The sequence below is a fragment of the Haliaeetus leucocephalus genome, unplaced genomic scaffold (assembly GCF_000737465.1).
Source record: "Haliaeetus leucocephalus isolate CR32 unplaced genomic scaffold, Haliaeetus_leucocephalus-4.0 Scaffold340, whole genome shotgun sequence".
NCBI lineage: Eukaryota > Metazoa > Chordata > Aves > Accipitriformes > Accipitridae > Haliaeetus > Haliaeetus leucocephalus.
The window spans coordinates 1,976,722-1,995,816 of record NW_010972776.1 but is presented as its reverse complement, the minus strand read 5'-3'; the positions used below and the strand labels follow the sequence as shown (position 1 = coordinate 1,995,816).

The 19,095-nt window shown below is 43.3% G+C and overlaps 1 protein-coding gene across 1 annotated transcript; it reads right to left on the bottom strand.

Annotated features, from left to right (window-relative positions):
* Positions 1-5,334: 5,334 nt before the first annotated feature.
* On the bottom strand, positions 5,335-18,655 carry LPAR4 (lysophosphatidic acid receptor 4). The gene is made up of 2 exons (XM_010572392.1): positions 18,327-18,655; positions 5,335-6,724 (listed from the first exon to the last, which is right to left on the bottom strand). Exon 2 carries the CDS (start codon positions 6,569-6,571, stop codon positions 5,525-5,527), a length of 1,047 nt encoding a protein of 348 aa, XP_010570694.1. The 5' UTR covers positions 6,572-6,724; positions 18,327-18,655; the 3' UTR covers positions 5,335-5,524.
* Positions 18,656-19,095: the final 440 nt, after the last annotated feature.

The window sequence follows — 19,095 nt, the reverse complement described above, 5'->3', positions numbered from 1 at the left end:
TTCCGTGACTGCAGAGATGATTGAGTTTAATGATGCACTGCCTCAGAAGAAGTTGGGGGATTTGTATAAAACAAAAGGGAATGACTGGTTTCCCATGCTTATGGTTTCCAGGAAATTCTCTCTGTGTGCTGGATGTACTCAGAGTTTCTTAAGAGGTCTACAGAAAAGCTTAAATTTAAATATTATTCTAGTTAATATGTATATTTATAGAAAAATAAATGAGCACACTCACACGTACTGTGTTTCGGGGAAAAAACTTTCCTTTTTCATTATACACACACATGCACACACGTGCCCACAGATACATAAAACAGCAAACAGTGCAAAACATGCATGTTGTTAAGTTCTGTACAATATTTATATTGGTCAAAATCCCCCAGGCAGAGAAAAGCTAGCGCAGGGTTTTCTTGGTTACTGGACAGTTAAGTGTTCTGGGAAAACATATGCACAGTGATCCTAAAGAGAAACTGCTTGACTTCTTGCTTGTCCCAGTGTTTTAGGGGGGGGTGTGTGCTGTTGTTTTTGTATGGAAGCTAAATTTAAGAATCAAAACCAAGAACAGCCAGCAGTGTTAAACATTAAAGTGAAATGACTCTTTCTAGAGAAATAGGAATAGCGCTATGCTTTTCTTTGCTGTGAAATGTACCCGTTTTATAGAGGTTAAAATCACTGTGTTAAACGACAAGCTTAAGACTGTCTATTTTCTGCCCCCCCTTCCCTCCACCCTGGCATGCTCCAGAACTCGACCAGCCCTTTTCCCCATGAGGAACCCCGGCAGGCACAGTCCTTCACATGTTGTCCACATCTGCTCTATCTACAGCTCTGCCTAGCAATCTTTCACTCTTGGTACAAACTCGCTATGTTTCACGTCTAGAGCAAAAAGCACAGCAAGGGGCAGAACGAGCCCTTACTAATATATCCAGATATTGACAGAACAAACATGAAATGGAGAAGATTACAGCAGCTGGAATTGGTACCTAGAGAAAAGGATCTTTGACCACTGCTGTGGGAAGTAAAAAAAGGTATTTTGAGTAGATCTTCCTCACTTTTTAGGCTTTTTGAGTCCATCTTAAATATCCCACAAACTTAATTTTCTAAACAAGGCACGTCCGTAGCACAGCATCTCGGGGGTGATTTGAGTTATGGTCCTTAGGAGTGTGTCAGAGCGAAAATGCGCAGCTTGTACCCAGATAGGACTCTCAGGGGTAAGCTTGAGGTCAGCATTCAGAAGTTAAAATTACAGCGTTTCCGGCATTAGGCAGGGAAACAGGGCTTGGACTTCTAATCTTATGAAGAATAGCTCTGCCTCTTTCTCAACGCTGAGCAACATAATCTGCTTACTGAAACGAGGACTGTTTTGTTTCTGTTCTTAAATCCTACCCAAAGAACCATTTGCAGTCTGCCCTCTCAGACACAGCAAAGCTCTGGGGTTATCCTGCGCTTAGGGTTACGTTTGCTTGGCTGGCACAGCGAGACCCAGCCTGGCTTTCGGTGCCCCGCACCAGCGGAGAAGCACGGGGCGGCTCTCCCGATCCTCTCTGCGGGACAGTCACCTTTGCAGCCGGCTGCTGAGCAGAGCTGTGGGCACACAGGAGCCTGGCAGTGCTGCTCCTGGCACGCACCGCTCTGCCTCTTTTGCTTGGACTTTGCAGCCTGGGTCGATGATAATTTGAGCATCTCCTCGCTGTGCTCCGTGGTGTGCTGTGGAAACGGTCTCGGCTGCTCCTCTTGGTTCCCTCACGCCTCCTGTTTTTCTTTCTCCAAATAGAGCGCTGTGTAGACGTGCTTTCACAGGGACCGTTTTCTGTTGCTGGTCTCTGTTCTGAGACAGCGCTTCTGAGATGCTAATTGCCTGCCTGTTGTACAGCAAATCCACCCACTGGGAATGACATAGAGCGTTACTGGGGAGCTCTTTAGGGACACTGGCCTTTGAGAAGATCATCAGAGGTGCCTTATAATCTTATCAGTCCGATAGGTCCCCTTTTCCTTGACCAGCTGTTTGTCAGAGGGAAGTCCTCTCGGGGTTGTACAGCACGGTTTTGCTGGGCAGAGGGCAGGGAGGGAGAGCAGACAGTGTCACGCCATCACCCCTGCAGCACCACAGGGAGAACTTCCTAAAAATGTCATGGGGATGTTTTTAGAGGGACCTAGAGGCTGAATCCATCCGGCAGGTATGTGGTGGGCAAGGTTAGGAGGAACAAAGCCTTGCTCTCTGATGAGTAGCTGTTTACTTGCATGTGCAGCACAGGAACTTTTCATCTTTCTTACTTACGTGACTTTTATGTGTGACTTGTGCTGCCTGCTTGCTCTTGCATTTCATGGACTTGAGCCTGGGTGGTTTGCACTGGTTCTACAAAGCTGGTGAAGATTTATGCTGTCCCACAAACACTTGGCATGTTTCATCTGATGTAGAGCCTGCTGTGTTACTAAGAAAAGCCTACTGTACGTGGAGGGGCTTTCATGGTGACTGTAATACAAGGCCCTGCTTCCTCCTCTCAGGACATCTACCATGAAAACTCAGACTGGCGTGGCATTTTGCATAGGTGTGCCTATACAAAGGTGAGTTTGGGCAGAGAGGTTTTCATATTCCCTTTCAGAGCTTCAGCTTTCCAGCAGGGCAATGAGTTGCAAAGCTTGTGGTGAGCTTACAGCAAATGAATTGCATGTGGAAGACCGGGGAATAGGAAAAGTGAGCTGGCTGGCAGCAATGAAATCCTTGATTAATGCTGTATGTTTAGCATCCAAGAGGATTACTGGGTCCTGTCTCTCAGATTCAGCTAGATAAAGGCATCGACTTCTAACTAATTTGATTTTTGCTTTTAAACTCATAGTTCTGGTGTGTGCCGTTTCTGACAAAGGGCTATTGTCAGCAAAGGGGAGAAGGAACACTGAGCTGCACCTCAGCCAGAAAAACTGTGAATCCACTTTTCTTTGTACCCCCATCGTTCCTTCCAGCTTGGCTTTACCAACATCTGAAAAATTACTTTTCCTCTCTCTGAATGCATAATTGGTTATTTATACACAAACCATAGAGCATTTACTTGGTATACCTGACCTAGAAAAAAAGATTAGTCAAGAACTATCCTAGCAGATGTGAGTGTCAGTCAACATATGATCTCCATATAATTTATAAGGTATTAAATTACAAAATAATGAATCTTTTCAGTTAGCCTTTTGGCACATGATGATAGTATTACATTTTATGTGAGAATATTGACCACAGCTCTTGCCCCATAAAACTGCAAACAGAAATTTGTAAGCATTGGCACTAGTTTCACTTAGAAAAAGACACCCATTATGCTCAGATTACAGTTAAGCTATGTACGTACAGCCTGGAGGTTGTCCAGTCACACGCAGTTCTTTCCCCCCTCTCTTTTAACATTTCCTTAAGAAGCCTAGACAGTGGTTTCTAGGGTGATTTTTTTTTTTTTTTTTTCTTCCCTTGGATTTAACTAGAGGAAGGTCTGCAGAGCACAGAGCAGAAGGTCTTCCAGGATTCTTGCAGATGAGTTATTCCTCTGCTGTCAGCTCTGAGGTGCTGGGCCAAATTCTGCTCTCGCTCACCCCAGAGTGACTGAGCAGCCACCATGTGTGAGAACAGCCCTGTCCCGTGAAGCTCCCAAACCCCACGTAACTCAGGAATCTCATCTTCCTGCTTCTTGCTTGCAAGTGGAAAGAAGCAGCTTTAAAGTAAGATTTACAAGCTGACAGTTGTATGTTGCCCATTGAGAGCAAGCTAGCATGTAAACAAGTTTCTCATCTGTCTTTGTAAAACTGAAATAATATGAGTTTTTGCCTCGGAGAAGAGCACTTACTCGTGTACTATATATTTTTCTTGCAAATAGGAAGATAGTTTTAAATGCACCCTCAGGTTTTAGTGAATCCTCCCCACTCTCATTCCTTCTCTCTCCCATCCCTAGAAGTGGAGCTCTTCCCTCATTAAGTACAATTTTTAACAACCATTTAATGGCAGGGCAGTGGAACAGGGGTGCCCCATGTCTTTCACACAGCTTAGGACATGTCAGAGTTGTTGATGGTTTCACAGTCCCCTCTTCTTCCCTAGACAGCACTGCGCTGTGAAGGATGGTTTGCTGCATACAGAAAACCCTGCCTGTATCGAAGCCTGTAAAATCCTTCTTGCCTCACTTTGCATTTTGATCTGAAGTTATGGAAACAGCTTCTCTGAAATATATGCATTTTATGGCGAGTGTTGAAATGGGCTCATCGGCCAAAGGAAATACAAATTTTAAAAAGCCTTCTAAACAGTTGGGTTCAGGCCTGCAGGGGAAGGAAAGGGGCATGGCACTGGCTTTCACTTTGCGCACGGTTAAAATGCAATGACACACAGATAGGTAACTTTCCATATATTTCTATCATCTAGATCTATAAAAGGAAATGCAGGATATGAAAAACAAGAGAACATTGCTGTAACTGACTAAGAAAAGAGTATGGCTAACTCGTTTTACTTACTCTTCTTTTGGAGTTACTTTGAGACCCTCTAGTTTAATTAGTTGACTGTATAGCAAAAACTGGCAAGCAATCACTTACAAGATCTTATCTTAATTGGATGCTCTAACACCAGCTGTCTGTATCCAAACAAGCTCTTTACTAAGGTCAGTACTCTAGTTCTTCAGCCCTTCAGCTGCACTCAATTTCCACATAGGAGATTTGCCCTTGCAAGAACTCTGGTGTTTCAGGCCCTTTCCTTCAGCTGGCTTTATAGTCTAGCCCTTGCCAGAAATAGTCACATATAATCTCCTGGGATGTAAAAGCCCAGGTGCAACAGAACAGTAATGAGCTCCTTACTTCTCCCTGGAGGTGCCATTTAAAATAAATTAAAAGACAGCTTAATCTGACAAAAATTAAACTTCTTCTTTCAAAACTGCATTATTAATTATTCTTTTCGCTTATTATTTTTTCTCTCTATCACCAGACAACTGTTTTGCCTACTCTCAGAACAATTATTTACACATGAAACCTCTCGATACAATAAATTCAGCATGCCTGTATCTATTAAAACCAGAATGTATACTCTTGCAGTGAAATAAGGAAAAGCCAAAAGCTTTTATTATGTCTTTTTAAGCAAACATACATATTGTGTGAAGTTTTTGAGTTAACATATGATGATGCATTTCCCAAAGACATGAAATATTGACAGATATCTCTAAGAAAATTAAATTTTCTATTTCTCAACCGGTCCCATGTCAACTGTTGGGGGAAAAAAATGCCAAATGTTGGCACATTCTGACTAAAGAAGCTGTTCTGTTCCCTCCTTAGTTGGTGCATACGTTGTTACCTATCCGTAATCTCCAAAGGGAGATCCATTGGGATTTTTATATTTCATGTTCACCTGTTGTATCTGATGGGACCATCCCAGTGTAAGGATTTGTCTACCTGTGTAGTTATGCCCCAGCAACTTTTCTTCATTAACACCATGTGTGAACTCACAAATTCTGAAACAACTATTTCACACATGGTGTTAATCAGAAGTTAATGGGGGATAACTCCATGTGTAAACATCTCACTAGAAATGCGATTCAGATGTTGGGTCTCCTCCATTTGTAATAGCCTGGTCACTTATTTCATCCTGTGGTGCTGGTAGTGCAGTCTTTGTTAGAGGTGTCTCAGTCTTGAAAAGAGAATCCATTTTTATCTGGGTTTTTATATTGAAAGACTTCTGGAAGGATTCTGATGTAAAGTAATAGATGAAAGGGTCAAAGCAGCAGTTCATTGTTGCAATGCACAACGTGATTGGGTACATTGTCCTCGCAAACCTCTCCAAGGAGCAATTTGCTATTGCTTGGGACCGCACCAGAGCATACAAGAAGAGTATGGAATTGTAAGGCACAAAGCACACGACAAAAATGGCCACGTGCACAATGATCATTTTCAATACTTTCTCTTTGTTTGTCCCGATCTGAGACAAGGTGGCAGGTTTCCGGAGAGTCCTGAGAACTAAAGAAGAGCACGTAAGGTTGAGTAGCAAAGGAATTATGAATCCTACCACTTCAATAAATATAGTGATCTTAGACAGATAGGTTTTCCAGATACGTTTGGAAAAACCTTCAAAACAGGTTGTGCTGGTGTTGGAAATGTTGGTTGTGGAGAACAATGAAGCTGAAATTCCACCGCTGAGGACCAGTATCCAAACACCAGCACAGACTATGGCAGAATTTCTCCTGGTCCTAATGGTGCGAGATCGGAATGGATAGACGATAGCAAGGAAACGGTCAACACTAATGCAGGTGAGGAACAGCATGCTCCCGTAGATGTTAGTGAGAAATGCTGTACCAGAAATCTTGCACAGGCTATCTCCAAAAGGCCAGTGCCTGTTGAAATTATAAAAAATTTTAAAAGGCAAAGTGAACACAAAAAGCAAATCTGAAACAGCCAGGTTTGTCATGAAAATGGCTGTTTCACTTCGCATTTTCATCCGAAAGCAGAAAACAAAGAGGGAGGCACAGTTAGTAATCAAACCAAGGATGAAGACCACGCTGTACACGGCTCCATACAAGTTATACTTAAAGGAATCATCTATCAAACAGGTATGATTGTTGCTGTGGTTTCCCATGCCAAGTTTGTGATGTGCTTCCAAAGAACTTCAAAGTCTACTTCAGTGACATCCATAAAATAAGGCAGTGATCTCTTCTCTTCCTGAAGAAACACATTCCAGGAAGGTTGCTTGACACCTTGCTACCACGTCTCTGTCACGAATCCTTTCATCCTAAAGGAGAGAGAAATAGATGCCATCAGTCTTGCAACCTGCTATCCCCTAAAGTGGCTGTGCAAGAGAACACATACTCTTTCCTTTCTAAATGATTGGATGTGCAAACAAGACCAGTAACTAGGTTTCAAGGTAGTCTTTAAAAATTTCACTATTATTGAGATTTTTCAAAGTTGAACACAGCAGTTAGTGTACTTAGCCTTTCCTTTCCTTTCCTTCCCCCATCGCTCCCTTGTCCTCCTATTGGAAGCAGAGTGATTGCTAATTCCAACTTTCCACTTGGAAAGGTTTTTCTTTAAAATTTGAGATGGAATTGGCCCAGTGTGTTTGGAAAGAAATTAAATCATGGGCCCACGATATTGCCCAGGTATAGAATCAAACAGTCTGAAATGTTCACCTAAACTTGTAACAAGAGAAGAAAGAAGCTGAAAGTTTTAGTATTTGCTTTTAACTGTGCAGGAATGAAGGTTCTATGGTTTTTCAACCTTTTTTGATGCAGAAGTACTAAAAAAAACCAAACCTATGTTAACAAAGTACTGCTTTGCCTTTTTTCTATTTGAAAATAGGAGCATCCTTAGACATGTTTTTCAAAGTGAAAAACTGAAATGTTGTATTTCAGAAATGTTTTTCAGAAATACTTTCCAAAGTTATGCTTGCCACTTTTGGACAATGGTGCTTTTTTTTTCCTTAATTTCTGCAAAAATGGTATTACTTTCAAAAGGACTTTTTTTTGCAAATGTAAAATGCTTTGTAAAAAGGACTCCCCTAAGTACCAACAGCTTCATTTCATTTCTACTCTCTGTCAACATTCAGAACCTGAAATTTCAGAAATCTCAAACTATGCTCTTGTAAGACTTTGTCTCTGTTCAGCAAGCTTTAGAGAATTGTAGAGTTGAAGTAAGCATGCTGTTTGTTGGAAATAAGTGCTTTCTGAACTGTCTTGATGTTCTCTTATTGCTCTTCTAAGTATTGTTTTTAAGGCCTGGGAGGTTAAGCAGTTGGAAAGTCTCCCTCGCTGGAGTGAGGAGGGTTTGTGAGTTGGAACATGGGCACTGCAGTCGGTACATCTCGGAAATGTGGAGCAAAGTTGGACAACGAAGAGAGAGACCTTTTGCCTTGTAAACTACAGCAAACCAAATACAAAACAAAGTTTGTAATCTTCTTGTAATCTAAGAAACATCTTGGTAGCTACCACTATGGAGTAATTTAGAGAGATGAAACCCTTGTGAAGAGTAGGATCCGTTCCAGAAACTGATCCTCTGACAGTGTAGTTTCAACAGCAAACATGTAACTGACTCGTGTTAAAGGTTGAAATGGCAACATATAAACAAATAAACTGGGGAAGAAAGCATGGAATCAGGACAATTTGGGATGCAAACTGATAAAAATCAAATGTCTTCCATATGTTTTCCTACTGGAAAAGCTCACGCTGACAATTGTTCTTGCACGCAGGCTGTCAGTGAGTCAGCTGGTAAAATGTCAAGTGTTGAGACAGATGTAATAGCCACGGCTTTGCCAGATGGAAGGTGCAAGCTCTGCCCTCACCTGGGAGCGCCTGGACAACTGCAGGCTTTACAAAAACCAGCCCTGTGACCCAGAGAGCAGGCAGCACCTTGCCTTTGCCCCTTACAGATTAGTTGGACGTAAAGCAAAAAAGCAGTAAGGGAGGATCCCCAGATCTCGCTTCTCAGAAATTTGAAAGTCATCTTACTTGAACCTTTTGGCATCCAAAAAGATGACTTGGAACTTTTAGGTCTCTCCTGTCAGGGAGGGTTCATGCTCTCTGCAGGCTGAGGCAGTGTCAGGACTGGGGCAGCGAAGTGGTGCTTTGGGCTGGTTTGCTGTTCTGGCTGAGTTTGCTATGCAAGCCTTGAACTACTGGAATTCCCTATGATAATCGTAGGCAGCTTTGGTACATGCTCTTCACCCAATTTAGTAAATTCTCCCTTCGTTTTAGTTGCGTTTTGAGTAACACATTTGTGATGATATCCTGTATTAGCAAATGTTCAAACCAGAAGTAGATATGCCTTTATCGGATTGCTGCGGCAATGACAGAGGAGACTGATCCCATGTTGGAGCTTTCCCTACAGTGCATGTAGGCAAGTGCTTCATTATGCAAACTGTACAGGGCTTTGGGGACACATAGGCAGGGTAGGGAATGGGCTGTGTAGGGGAGCAAAATGTTCCTTGCACCCCTTTGTGCTTTCGCACTTATCTCAGGGTTTTTTCCTACTAATTCATGCCTAAATGAACTTTATTGTGAAATGACCTAAAAAAGATACCAAACATTTAAACTTATGAAAAGGATAGTAGTAAAATCTCAAAGGTGCACTTCCTTTGAATAGGTGGTAATCTAAATAAGCAGAGGTCTCACCTACAAGTTGAAATGCCTTTAAGCAAGAACTTAGATTCAAAAGCATACATGAGCTCCAACAGGAATAGCTGTGCCTCTTAGCTTAACCCTCAGCCTAATGCATCAAATTCTTGGCTTGTAACTCCCTTTCAGCAAAGAAAGAGAGTGCATGTTATCTCCATCAGGAGCAATTTTTGTTTATACTGAAATGTAAACTCCATAAGTAGATCCTTTTCTTCTGCAGTGTGTAAAAACCAGGTGTGCCAGACTGTTCTAGTCCAGGCTTCATGTCTAACTGGGGAGGTCTGAGAGGGATTGGGTGTCCTCTGAAACCTTACAGAGCCATGTGCCTAGGAGGCTGATGGAAACTCCACTTTCCAATCTGTGCACACAGTCCAGGATTTTGGCTGTTCCTCAAAACACAGCCTGACACAGCAGGTTTGAAAGGCGGCTTTGAAATGCTTACCTTTACTACTGACCTACATGGCTGTTGCCAGCAGCCTGACCCAGATACTCATTACACAGGAGAAAAGATGCTCAATCACTTGATTCTTTTTTCCCTGCTCTGCATCAGACAGCCACAAGGTCAAACACCAGTTTTTCTGGTGTATAAGTCTATGGGAATTGCCTGCCAGCAATTGTTTAGCTAAGTTATGGTCTTTAAAATACAGGCCTGTGTTGTTTACCTATCTAACACTGAAGTGTTTAAACAAGCTGGCAAGTTGCTTTGAAACTCAGCCATGTGCTTTAAATTCTGCAGCATGAGTCTACAGATTTAGTTTTCTGAATGTAAAATTCACTTTCCTTCCTTTTCACTAAGGATTAAAGTGGTAGGATGCTCTTCATTTATCACACGTTCACCACTGCTATTGCCTTGCTGGGAAAAAAACCCTAGCAATACATTTTAAAATGCTGAGTTAAGTGAATATAAAGAAAACCACTTTACTGTTCTGTATTTTAGGCAGGCCAAAACTTTAAATCCTGTATCTAAAATGGGGGGCAGTACATGAGAGCAGGAATGTACCTAGCTGTTATCAGAATTGGTGCCATAACAGAACATGTAGCCTGTTTAATGTGGTAATATTAAGAATATTCTCTCTTGTAGCAGGGATGGTACAAGTAAACCTACAGCAGCTGTTGCTTACTCATTTAACCCCGTTATTCTCAGAGTTATGAAGTGGGATTCAGCAGAGTAGCTGACAGGGTTTACTTCCATTTGCCTTTTATTGTAGAGATATCCCCTGTCTTCCACGTACTGAAAATAAAGGAAAACTTCTACGTATTACTTCCTATGGTGCACAAGTATCCTGTTTACAACTCTTTTATTTCCTCCACCTGGCACCCCAAGAAATCTCCAAAACAGCCAGTTTGCAGCTTAATTCAGACCAACCATTTGTTAGTACAGAAAATTACTGCAGGTAAAAAGCACACTTTAAAATCAGATTCTGTAATTCTATTAAGCCCATTCTTTCTGCTTCATGAACATCTCATTCCCCACAAGTCCATCAAACTGAGGTCAGAAAAAACAGCATGAAGTTTGGGACTGACATTTTTGCATCTTCACATTTTCTTTTTCTCATGTGAGATGTAAGATGAATGTAACTTTATCAGTCCGAATATGTAGGACATCCTGTGTGTGTTCATTTAAATAACTAAACACTGCAAAGCGTTTTCTTGTGAGGTCTGATACAGACCGAATGTGAAAACCTTTCAAATCTGAAGGATCTCTTTCTAGATTATCGCTATGTGTACTCAGGTTATCTCTAAATCTTGAGAGACAAAGGTTTTATAGGTACAGAAGCCAAAACCTGGTGGATTAAAAGGGGGGGATACTGGGGTTGGGGGGGGGGGGAGGTTCTCTGGGTTTTGTCCAGAAACGTCTCTAGGTTACAGCAGCACTTGTTGTGTTTTGGTATAGTCTCAGACCTTGACAATAAATAAGTATTTTCCTTGGGCACAGCATGCGCTTTATGCCTTCTCTTGACAAGAACTACATTCATTAGAGGGTTTTCACTTCCCTGTTACTCATCCAGTTGGTACAACAATTGTATGATGTGCAACTCACTTCTACAACTGAGCCCAGGGTGACAGCTTTACAACCACAAACTGTATAATTTCTTCAATTTCTTGGGTTTTATTTCCCTTCTTCGTTCTACTTTAATTATACAGAAGGCTCAAAAAAGGTTTTGTTGGGTTGGGGGGGAGTTGTTTGGGGTTCTGGAAGATTTTTGCATAGATGATAATTCTGCATGAGGCTATAGGACTTGGATTCTTCCAGACTGGTAGGAGTACTATAGGTAAGGTGAGATATAGTGCAACTGTTTGCATATGGACTTAATAGATAAACAAGAAACTTTTTCTACCTGAAAAAGTAAACATTTCTGACAATCATATGACAGTGCTAATGAGCAATTGTAACACCACCAAACTATTATTTCTAAAGGCTTACAAATGTTCACTTGAAAACCACAAAATGTGAATTCAAAGAAAGCAAAGCAGCGATGGAAAACACAACAAAACTATCTCACTGCTGAGTTCCCCGCTGCTTTGCCACTCTCGCAGTACCTCAGTGCCTGCAATGGGATCTCCACTTACTAATACTTTCTCTTTTCAGTAAAGCTTCACTAGTTATTTTTGGTTGCAAAGAACTTTGAGAGCATTACCTGGAAGCAGTTGTAAGAACAAACCTCCAGTTTGGGGGAATCTGGTTGCTGACTTTTCCCTTTTTGAGGCTGACAGGGCAGTAACTGTGTTGCACAGCGATGCTGGCTCCATTTTCCCAGTGCCAGCAGCGTGGGCTTACGGAAAGCTGTACTGGCAACAGCAGGCGTTGCTGGACCTGGCTGCTACTGCAGGGAAATGGCTGGGGATGGAAATGGCTTGGGACGTCAAGTTTGGGGTTGGTTTTTAAACTGACCAGCTTGCCGAGTTGCTGCGAGCTCTCCATCCTCCCCAGAGCTTCTTGTAGTTTCACAGTAACATTTGCCTACGTTTCTTCCCCGTGTGGTAGGAGCTGGAGAAAGAGTGGGATTAGACAGTGGGAAACAAAGCAGCTGCCTGTAAACAAAGCACTATTGACTATATGAAGCGATGGAAAGTAGAAATGCTTTAATCTCTTTCATTTACTAATCCTAAGTGATGAATTTGAGAACAGTAGGAAAGTAGACAGAAGTGTGACTTTGAAGTCCAGCAAAGGTTTCTGTAGCTTCAAAGAGCCATTCTTCCCTGCGTTTTATCAGAGTGAATGCCTAGCTGGTATGCTGGGCAAAGGGGGACATTTTCTGATGGTTAGCATAAACGACAAGGTAGGAAGGCTTTTATTCATGGCTTTGACACTTATTGTGCAAGGGTCTTCCGTACCACTGGTACTTCCATTCCCCAGTATTTGGTGTGGGTGTAATAACATCTCCAGCACCTGGTGGGAAGGTGAAATCCTGAATTACTCGGGATCGTTCCAGTCAGGTTTCACCGTCTGCTTTTCAAATCCTCTTTGACAGAAGAAAAACAAAGCATGGGAGCCCATGAGGCATTTCTCTTCTCTCAGCCACCAAGAGTCATCCCAGGGACCTGCTGGGACTAGGTGAGAGCGCACCAGCCACTGCTTTCCTCCCTGCCTGGGGTGGCCTGGGCTCTCCGGGAACCTCGCAGGCCCTCCAAGTTCAACAGCTACCTTCTGTTGCCTGGAAGTTGGTGAACACAATTGCAGCAGGAACCCAATTTAATTCTTCTCCAAGATGGAACGGGGAAGTGGAAACTTGAGCCTATCGGACCTAATCCTAAAGGCGCTCTCCTTTTTTCTTTCCTTTTTTTTTTTAATTGGTCAGCGCAGCCGTTGTCTCCTAACTGTCCTCTGAGACTTACAAAGCATTTCCTGCTCATGGTGACTTCTCTGTGCTGTATCTGTTTTGTATTGAGCTAATTAAAATGTTTCCTTCTGAAGAGAATAGTGAACTGACTTACCCCATATTCAGACACTGATCCTCAGGGCATGACTCTCTTTTTGTTTTCACTGAGAATGTCTCTCTCCATTTACATCATTCCTTTAACCCTTGACGCGCTTTGGCCTTCCCCATCCACTACGGCCTTCAGAGAGTCTGGTCTGGAGACCAGAAATGACAGAATTCACCCCAAACTTCCCAGCAAAGTTTGCATTCTTTTATTCTTGTAAGAGGGACTTTTTTGCTTGCAAAGGAACATCAATCTGATGATAGAGGACTGTAGAAATGCTGCTTTTTTTTCACTCTCAGGTGTCTCACTAAGGGGAGATTGCTTTATAATAGCATTGCTAGATTCAATAGAAATCCCAATAAGAGAAGATTTAGATGCAAAGAAAAAAATGATGAACTGATGATAAGCAGAGTTACACTGTTTGACCCAATACTTGAAGATTTACAGGTTATTTTCACTCAGAAGTAGAAGTTGGTGATGGAGGTAGCTATGTCTTTGATGTATCCCTGTTTATTTACAAAGCGTGGTTAAGAAAAAAAAAAAATCGAAAATAAGAGAGTCCTGTTTCCCTGAACCACTGGGGAATCCAACAACAGGACTCAGTTTATTTGCTTATGGTTCCAAAATGCTTTCCAGTCAGCGTCCTGCCCAAAAAGCTTCCTTTCTTTGCTTTCTCTGACACAATTTCCAGTGGTTCCTTGGTGATTGCTTGGCTTTTTGGCTCCTTGTTGCCTCTCCTCGGCTCCTCGCGAGGCGCCTGCAGCCGCATGAAGCCATCCTTTCACCTGAGCCTTGTTTGACCGCTCTCACCCAGGACCGTGGCTCTGGGATGGTTCCTCTGCAGTCCCTTTGCTGAAGCAGGAGAGCTGAACTTTCACCTCTGTTTATCCAAAAAATTATAGGCCTTTTTTTTTTTTCCTTGCATACATTAGCACCAACAAGCTTCCATCCAGCTGCCAGCACCACAGCACAAACACCTATTTCAGCTTTTGCAAGCTAAACTGGGTGCAAGGATGTACGGCTGGTTTCCTTGTGGGTGCTGAGCACAGTCCTTCAGCAGGGCAGAAGGCAATCTGTACTCTGCTCCGGTGCTCAGGACCTTAAAGGATCTGTGCCCTGCATTTATTTACTGGAGGGAGTTGATAAAACAGGGCTTTGTTCTCTCAAATTGCTTTATTCTGGGGGGAAAGGGGAAGGTTTGAGAAGTCTCTTCTGACAGCAGTATGGACTGGGTGGGTATCATCAGCCTTAGTTTCATTTGCTCCAGTGGTCTGGCCTCCAAGCGCTGGAGATACATGGTCCCCTCCTGGAGCACCAGGCTCCCTCTTCTCCTTGGTGTATGTTTCTCAGCAAGATATTTGGAGGCATGACTGGGGTTTTCATGTCATCTCCCTCACCCCCCCCTCTGGGGGAAAATCATTAAGGTCTTGAAAAATATTCAGTGGTGTATAATGAAAGGACACGTGAGGAAGCACAGCACACAGCTATGCTGTTTTTCAGCAAGTGCTACAGAGGGTAAATTTGCACTAATGTGTTAAATAAGAAATCACTTTGCAATGCAAAAATATCAAATGTCAGCCAGTGACTGATGTTTCTGCAGTGAAGTTTCTTAGAAATCAGATTTCTAATAATGAGATGAGAGAAGGGGAATGACATTTCGGTATTTTATAAGGGATGCTGCTCTTATGGTCAATATCCATTTACCATGTAAAAGCAAATGCATGCTGGGGTGGAAGATGGTGTGTTATCTGCGAGTTCAAGAAATTAAAATGGGAATATAATTAGGTGAAAATAAGAGCTTCCGTCGTGGCTATCTATTTACGGGCATAATAGGTACTCAAAGTATTATGAGATCATGTTATGTACAGAGAAAGCAATCTGCTCTGTTGCTAGCACGCACCTTTGTCTCGGGGCTTAGGGACTGATGAATGTCCCTCAGCTTCACTTGCCAAGATAAAGAGACTTTCCTTTTTCTGCAAAACCAAACCAAACCATTACAAATAATGCAGAAAACTCTCCTTGCAGCTGGGGTCAGCTAAGGCTAGTTTGGCTCTGGAGCGGTGTGGATCTTTACCCCCTTTTATGGGACTGAACTGAGAAGAAGGTGCATTAGAGGAAGTCTTGCAGAGCCACTGTCTGTTCTCACGAATAAAGAGCTCCTCTTTTCAAGGGACAAATTTGCTTTTCACAAAAGGTGATGGCTCCCCTTCCCTGAGACTAAATCGGATCCTTATTTACGGAGGAGGAGCAATGTGTGAAGGAGCAGAGTGAGCCTCTGCACACACACTTGACCTGGAAAGACCTATTGAGGCTGGATTTGTGCTCCAGGAGCCATCCTCACCCACCCCAGGCCGTAGACGGGATGGCTCACTGGCATCTCATTTGTGATCCTGGAGCACTGTGTGAGCTGTCGCGCTGGGACCACCACATCATCTGTGTGCACCTGGCCAGCAACACTCAGGCATCAGTCAATAGAGCCCCGATACTCAAATATGCTTTTAAGCAGAGTTAGGCACAGCCTGCACAGATGAATCACAAACATTGGCATAAATACGTATGGCTGCTATAAGTGCCAATGCAGTACCACGATAACTGAGTCCCAAATTGTTTTGCCATGTACATCTCTCTCCAGGGAGCAATGTTCTCTCACACCCTGTTCCAGGAGTAACATACCCTCCTACAGTGCACCCTTACCCCAGGATCTGGCCCAAGGTTTGGGTAAAATTGCCTTAACTCCTGCTCTTGTGCTCCAGCCATGAGGTCACAGGCTGGAGGAGGGCAACCATCTTACAGCTGGGAGTGCATCCTCTCTCTGGCACAAGCTGCAGCGCTCAGGCACAGTGAATGTTTCGATCACTGCTTCTCAGAAAACTGGGAGGCGAGGGTTTTTCACGGGGTTTTTTCCCCTCTCATTACAATACTCTGAATGAAAGTGAATGGGTAGTTGCGTTCAGGCATTAGTTCTGTTTGTCTGTCTGGTACAAGCTGAACTCCTAACTCCAGAATTTGAAAGACACTGATTTTTATCAATTGACCTAACCCCAGTTAAGGAGGAGTCTCATTTTTAGTCTCAAAGGATTAAAGTGAAATGCATGCTCAGCCTCCCCCTCCCTTCCTCCCTCCCATGTTTTTCAGGACTTTCTTTTACAATTCAGAGGCTTTGAAGCCCCTAAAGTTACCAAGGTTAGTTTCCTGCCTGGTTTTTTTTGGCTTTCAGAATGCTAGTAAGGGAAAGAAGATGGAAAAGTGCTACGAGGGGGGAATATCCTTATCACCAACCTGTGAACTTTGCACTTCCCATCCTCTGGGTTTTACTGTTCTGTTCATATAGGGGAGCAATACAAAAACACACAATTGTCTCCTCTCAAACAAAGATTGAGGAGTGCCATTAAAAAACCCAAACTTTTCTTGCAAATTCTTCTGCAGTGGGCTTATATTGTGTTAAATCCTATTTCTTCTAAACAGCTGCGCCTTTAGATTAAGTATGTTGTTCATCATTCATTTTACTTCTGACACCAGGTTTTCTATCTGTTTAGAGCTGTATTTGACTTTTTCTCATGGAATTTTGCCACTAAGCTTAAAAGGAGTAGATTTTAGCCATAAATGAAAGCCACAGTGATAAATAACACTTTTAAGTTTTGCAGTATCAAATATATAACTTACTTCCTAATTTGTAATACAGTTTGTAGGAACCAGTTCTCACATTATATGAAGCTGAAAGCATGTATCATTGTAAGTTGAAAGTCTACGTTTATGCCACATTTACATGCAATCCTTTCTTAAGCTTGAAGTGTCTTTATGATACTGACTTCAAGTACAAAAAAAAGACGCCCTAACCAAGGGATATTTTTTGCAAATCTGAAACAAACAACAAGGCTAGAAAAGTCCTTAACTTGTCATCTGCAGTGACACAATGAAAATTACAATGTGAATTATATCAATTTTCACTGCAACAGTTTGGAGGAGTAGCTCACATAGTAATTACCTTCCAAAAACTTGGAGATCATCTTTCTCACTTTAAACAGAAACATTCGCCTCTCCCATCCCGACCATAGCATAGCTCAAGTATGAGGAATGAGATCTGGCTGTATAGAAAAAACATTGCTAATCTCCATTGAAATGTACAACTCGAGCCCATCCCCGGCTAGTTTTAACCCCCGGATTTGTCTGAGCCTTCAGATTTCAGAAAACACTGCAATCCTTTTTTCAGAGCTGACATGAAATCTGGATGCTTTTCTGTTGAGTTCAAAAGCGAGGAAGCAGAAACTTACCACGGCAGAGCAGCCGGGGCTGAGATCATGCCCACGACTCGGCAGATTTCAGCCCGATTCCTCCCTGACAGCCCACATTTATCCTTTTTGTGTGCGTGGAACGTGAGCCGAGTTAGTCCCACGCGGAAGATCTGCGTGCTCGACTTTCTAAAAGTTTACCCGTTCATCTTTAAAATCTAAAGCGACTGGTAGTTGTCTGCCTTCCTTTGTTCGGAGAGGAAAGAAAACTGCTGAAGGCTGCAGCCATCATGTCTTGGGAAACGGGACACAAGAATGGGCCCAATGTCTGGGCAGGGTCTGTGGGCTGGGGGAACTCTTGGGGGTCTCGATAGGAAACGCTTTCCATTGGGTAGGGATGTATTATTAGTGCCTGAGCCCGCCCCGCGCCCCGGTCTCTGCTGGGTCCCTCTCGCGGGGCTGTATTCCCTTCCAGAGCGTTGCCCAGCCAAGGCAGCTCCCAGTTCAGAATTAGCAGTTTAAGGACAGCCCCACAATGGGTAACGCGGATTTCCTGAGCAATTAGCTGGCGGGGACAGCCTGCGAGAGCGTGCCCGCGCCTCCACGCCGGGGATGGTAATGAGCAGGGGAAAAGCTGTTTAAATCTCGGATTTTCCTTCGCACGGCTGTAATTGTTTTTCCTTCCAATTAAAAAAGCGAGGAGGAGGGGGGGGAGCGGGAAAGCGTTGGGTCTGCAAAGCAAAGCTGGCCGTGAAAATAAAATGCCTTTCTAAACAGATTTAGAAAGGGGTTGGGTTTTCGGTTGGGGTCGGTTTGGGTTTTTTTAAATCTTCTCAAAGGAGCTGACTAGAACAGTCTGGACTCTTGTCCCCCAGCAGTTTGCTCTGAAAGACCCGGGTTCCTGCTGGAAAACCTGTAGGCTTTCAAATGTTTAGGGACATAATTACAAATACTCTAGGGAAGCACTGCTGCTTTTGACTGTGTAGCTCACCCCGGGAGCTGCTGCTGCCTTTCAGTGAATCTGCCTTTCAGCAGAGCCACTAGCTAAAAGCTTTTTATTTTTATCTCTTACCTTTAATACCAGCCCTTCAGCTAGGGAAAGAGGATCTTCTGGCAGCAGGAGTAATGCAGCAGACGGCTTATTTGCCTCCGCCTGTTTATGCTGTGGAGCAGCTGGTGCCCTTTTCTTTCTTTTTCAGCCCTCTCCAGTTCCATAGGTTTGAAATCCTGAGTCTGCTTTTAAAGCCCAGCCTCCCACCTAACGTGTCTCGCTCGCATTGTGTTTGTCTCTCCTTTTCCTCCACTCTTCTCGGCTGTTCCCACAGGCAGCCAAGGCCAGTAAACAACTCATTGTGAAGCTGGAACTAATGTTATTCCTTGGGCTGGTGGCTGATGCAGCGGTCTCTGACTTGCTTCTGCAGCACGCCCAGCTGCCACAGGCTTTTATCCAGTCGATGCAAATAACTTCCTGAATATCTCATATAACAGCCTAACTCCAGTCTGCAAAACCTCATCCTCCGAGGGCTTACAGTTTAATAAAACATATGAAAACAGGAGTGTGGATTTGGATGGCAAATGGCGAAGGTGCAGATGTTTCCTGCTCCTAATGGTCAGAGGTCCATTTTCCTTTTTTCAGCTGGTAAAGATGACAGCCAAACTGGGTAAATTGTGAAGGGATGGCCAAAGACATCGGCCACCACTGTCACTTGTGGACAGATGGGGGGGGAGTATGCAGGCTGGGAGAAGGCTCAGGATGCAAAATCCACCAGTATCACCAGTAAACTGGCATACAGAAATCAGCTATGGCCCTTCATGGCTTGTGGGCATTTTCAGGCTGGCTG